Source organism: Doryrhamphus excisus, linkage group LG8, assembly GCF_037039965.1.
Source record: "Doryrhamphus excisus strain RoL-2023G ecotype Guam linkage group LG8, RoL_Dexc_Guam_v1.1, whole genome shotgun sequence".
NCBI classification, from domain to species: Eukaryota; Metazoa; Chordata; class Actinopteri; order Syngnathiformes; family Syngnathidae; genus Doryrhamphus; species Doryrhamphus excisus.
In genome coordinates, this window is record NC_136364.1 from 15976631 (window position 1) to 15981504 (window position 4874).

Below are 4874 nucleotides of genomic sequence, written 5' to 3' on the forward strand. Positions count from 1 at the left end.
TGCATTGTCATAATAATCCAAGATGTGAAGGCCCGCATTGCTAAACCCTGATATCATTGGCGACAGAATGGCAATGCATTGGCTTTAACTGTTATGCCATTCATTCACAGAGCACTTAAGGACAATTAAGGGTATCCAGGACGCTGGCGTACCCCATACAGTATGACAATACTCTGCCCCAACAACACAGCAGAAAGTGAAGCCTGTGGATTTCTATTTCTGCACCACCACCAGACAAGAACAGGTCTGGTGACTCTGATATTGTGTCAGCATATCAAAGAAAGACCTTGAATGAACTAGCGAGAGTGCCAGTCCTGTCCGTTTTTGTGTGAATTTTGAGTTGAAAAAAAAAAAATACATCTTCTGTCTTTCGGCCTCTTTATTTATAATATGACCATGTGTAACAAAGCTAAATATAAAAGTTGTGGATGAAAATTGGAGTGTGTTTTATGGCCACAAGAGAAAATAGATATAAATAACAAAAAAAAACAAAACAAGTTTGGTAACTGACATTGAAACCAGCCAAGCATTTACCAGTGGATAAAAATATAGAACTTTGTATAAATAACATAGAAATCAAGCCCTCAACCCAAAAGGAGCAAGCAACACTCATCACATCAAACAGATAAACTGCTTCTATAGCTTCTAAGTCTACGCGGCGTGTTGTTGTCTATAGATCAACTATAGGCTTTGCTAGTCATTCAGGCCACTTTAAGGTTTAGTACGCGCTCACAAAACAATGTTTTCATTGCAAATAAAGTAAAGCCTTATCAAAGCAAACACCTAAGTCTAAAAAAAAAAAAAAAAAAAAAAAAAAGGGGTGTGCTGAGTCAATATTTGCTCATGCTCAGTGCCCAGCGCACCTTCCCGGCATACCGGCAGTTAAAACACTACAGGAGGACGGAGGCAGGGCTCGGCACACATCAGTGCCATCATTGCGGTAGATTCTTTTTCCTGCTTTCCTTAACCGGTCTTATCACAAGCGCAACATTTTTGACTTTTGTGAGGATTCATTGCATAGCTTTACCGTGCTGGAACAACATTTAAAAAAACAAACAGGAATAGCGATAGTGTTTCTGATATAAAGTAAATGGAAGAACGGCTTTGTATCAGTTGGCCTGGTAGTGATTTAGGAGTGAGACCAGTATGGAAATCAATCCTGGTGAAGGGCCCTGTCATGCAAAATCTATGCACTCACACAAGGCTTGTGGTGGCGGACATGAACGGTTCACAGCAAGGGCGGAATAGCAAAGTGAAAGTTTTCTCGGTCGTAAGGTTTGTTTTTGTTCTGTCATCTTCAAGGAATGGACATTGCTTTGGTTTGAGGGTCAAATTTCCTCATCCGCGACAGGAAAAATGGATGGTTTCATCTTCCCTGAAATGTTCTCATCCCCTGTTTCAATACCTGTGTCATGTTGAGCTGAGTTGTAGCTTTGCCTTAAACTAGATGAGAATTAAGAGCACCTCTGCAAGTCATGCTTACAAACGCATGCAATTAACAGATAGGGAGGATATGGTGTCCAGAAGGGGGGGCGGGGGTTGAGTTGAGTTGAACCCCATTTAGTTCATGAGGGTCATGGTGCTCTCCGGCTGCCCGCCGCAGATGCCCGAAAAGAATTCCAGAGCTAGGCGCACGTGGATGGGGACAAAGACATATGAGGTGTAGATCACCATAGCGACGGCAGAGACTAGCACCGAGTTGAATATGGACTTTTCCCAAGGCTCCAGCACGTAGATGCCGGTAATGAGCAGGTACTGGTAGTACAGCCAGGCTAGGTACTCCCTCAGGTTCTTCAAGTTCATCCTGCAGCCTGGAGAGGGACAACGGCATTGAGTTAGATTGCGCAACAATAAAAACATATGGGCATAAAGTATAGTCCCCCTCTCCTCTTACGCCTCCATGATAGGCCATACACTCTGGGAAAAACTGTTGATGTTGATTTTGTTAATACTTGAGTTGTTTATATTGTTTATTTTTCTATATTGTGTATTTTGTACTGCTTAACTGACTCTGTACTCTTGCTGCTGTGCAATACAAATTTCCCCACTGAGGGACGAATAAAGGCATATCTTAATCTTAATTCAATGATATAGCTAATATTAGTAGCTAAACTTTGCCCAAACATAACTAGAGAGCCATAACGGAGAAATACAAAAACACAATATACCAAATACCTATACAAGAAAAACACTGCAAACCACTGCAAAACACACTCAAACTATGTCAGAGAGTGACTATGAAAAATGACATTTAATACCTAAACAACACAGTCTTGCTTAATGAGCAAATAGATATAAACGAGACACGTGTACAAGCTACCTTTTGAAGGTGATCCAAATTAGCATTGTTTGTCCTTGGAGGGGTCTAAGTGCAACATCGGGCAACTCCTATTGTTTGCATGTAACCCTTTTAACAAGGCTACTTACTTATGTACTACTTCAGCACTACTACTAACATAAAAACACACTCCACTCAATATTAGCGCATGACATCATTGTTGCGAAATGAGGAAACACTTCCCAAGTTAGTGAACAGTACACACTACACTACATTCCTCACATCGTATTAGACATCTGACAAAACTATCAAATAATGCTGGGGTGTTTATTATTAATAAAAATAATAATCATCAGGCACTGAGAAAAGCACCCAGTAAGGAGTCCCGAGGGGGACAGCAGGGCCATCATAACAAAGATAGTAGTGTGGAGAATTAAACCCAAAGGAACCACTCATCAAACACTGCCTTAGGTGCTAACAACGACACACTATGCTAATTATTAGATATACCAATATTTACAAATATACGAAACACAGACACTGATATTGGCAACACATTTGCTTATTTTACTGCAATGCCACTGGATGCATTTCAGTGCAAAATAAGACTACTCCTGCAAGACACTTATTTTATTAGATGCCGCAGGAGTATTTTTATTGTGAAGGCCGGAAGTGCGCCCTTTTTTTTTGTCAGCACATCTTCTAACGACCCCAGGTTACGCAGAAGGAAGGATGGAACGCATTGTTGTAGAGCCAATAGTTGTGGCTCACTTGAGAAGACCCGTACACTAAACATACAATTGCATATAAATACATCAAAATAGGAATAACAGTAAAGGGTTTTAACAGATCCAGTTGTGTTGGAAGGGGGCGGGGACAACTGGTGCGGACAGGTGCATATAGAACAGTGCTTCCCAAACTTTGGAGTCAATTGCTATGATTTAAGTCTATATATTAATTTGATATCAAATTGAAAGGGAAAGTTTAAGAAACACGATCCAAAGTCCCAACAATAGATTTAAACCGATGGGGGGGTCACCACGGGTGGGCCACCAGGGGGGGTCACCACTCTCTCATCCTGACAGGCACCGACAGTACCCGTCAAAGATTTTACAACACTCTCATGAGGGGAAAAAAACTATATTTTTAAGTGTTAAAATTGTGAGGCATTCAGGTGGACTTGTAATTGTGAGTGTTCGGCGCTAATTGTTTTTCATCGATCTCGAGCTACCGGTAGATGGCCTCCATAGTTTGGGTCGATGGCGTAAACGTCACTTTGTCGATGTCAGCTCCCCTCCTGATTCGCTCCTCACTTCCCCACGGCGTTTGAAGCCACACACGGAGATTCAACGTGCGTCTTTATTATAGGGATTACGGATAAACTAACTCTGCGGTAAGATGTCTATATCTCTATCAAATGTTACGTTATCTAGTCAATTCATAGTGGCTTCATAGTGCTTTGTGTCATGAACTCCGCTATAGAAATGCGTGTTTTATACACTTTCGTTTCTTAAACTATTATTTCATGATGAATGGGAAAATGTGCCCATTACCGAAACCTTTTCAATATGTTGCCTTGACTTCGGCTGTATTGTCTTTTGCATAACAATTTTCAGTTCTTGTATATCGATAATGTTTGATAGGAAATGCTAATTGGGTGTAATAACATAAACGCTACGGAGCTATATTGACTGACATTACCGCTACTCGGGTTATGTATTGATGAATTATGTTTTAATTATCTGTCATATTGAATAGAACTATGATATAAAATACCCAGATAATCGATCATTTTAAAAGTAGCTATCAGGTTAAAAAAAAGTGCAAGCATCGACGTTCCCCACTTTGGGATCCTAGATTCTAGAACATACCGTGTTGTCGGAAGCCACGTGCAGCAAAGTAATGACAATCATTTGTGTTATTCCACTTCTATAACATTCCTACATACACGAAACATAAAACTAACAAATATCGCTCAATTAAAATTGCTGTAAAAAGACAGCTGCAATTATCCAATCAATCCACTCACCTTTATTTCCTGAATGTGATGTCATATAAATAAGAAGTAACAGCTGCTTTGCTGCTCCGCTGCTGCCTTTTATGTGCACGGAAAAAGCGGCCTCGTCAGTTTGTGTCAGGCTTATTATACAGCAGCGGGGAGACTATAAGGGAGAAGACACCACACCCACTGGCCTGGCTCCATGCACCGCCACCACTCACCTGGCTGCAGGTGAAGCAAGTAAAGAAATGACGTTTGCACTTTTGTTGTCATGTGTCGCATCCTCCGTGGACGCAGCCATGAAGGGTGCTGCTGCTGCTGCTGCAGCTGCACCGCAGTGACGCTATGTGACGTCTGCAGTTTCTCTTCTACTACCCCATCACACTCTGGACTGAAGCTATTCCTGTCAGGAGATAGATATGTCCAAAACGTGTGTGTATGTGCTATATATGTAAATAATTTATCCACGATTTGGAATAATAGCACGCTGCAAAATTCAATGCATTGGCTTCAAAAACAAAAGCAGTGGATGGAGTTATAGGCTATAATAGTGGTTAGGCAGGTCGGGACACAAAAGAGGGGAGCACACTCATTATG

General features: G+C 41.2%; 1 protein-coding gene across 1 annotated transcript; it reads right to left on the reverse strand.

Moving 5' to 3' along the window:
• Nucleotides 1-374: 374 nt before the first annotated feature.
• On the reverse strand, nucleotides 375-4512 carry sptssb (serine palmitoyltransferase, small subunit B). The gene is made up of 2 exons (XM_058079960.2): nucleotides 4308-4512; nucleotides 375-1811 (listed from the first exon to the last, which is right to left on the reverse strand). The coding sequence occupies exons 1-2, from the start codon at nucleotides 4330-4332 to the stop codon at nucleotides 1561-1563; spliced, it is 276 nt and encodes a 91-aa protein (XP_057935943.1). The 5' UTR covers nucleotides 4333-4512; the 3' UTR covers nucleotides 375-1560.
• Nucleotides 4513-4874: the final 362 nt, after the last annotated feature.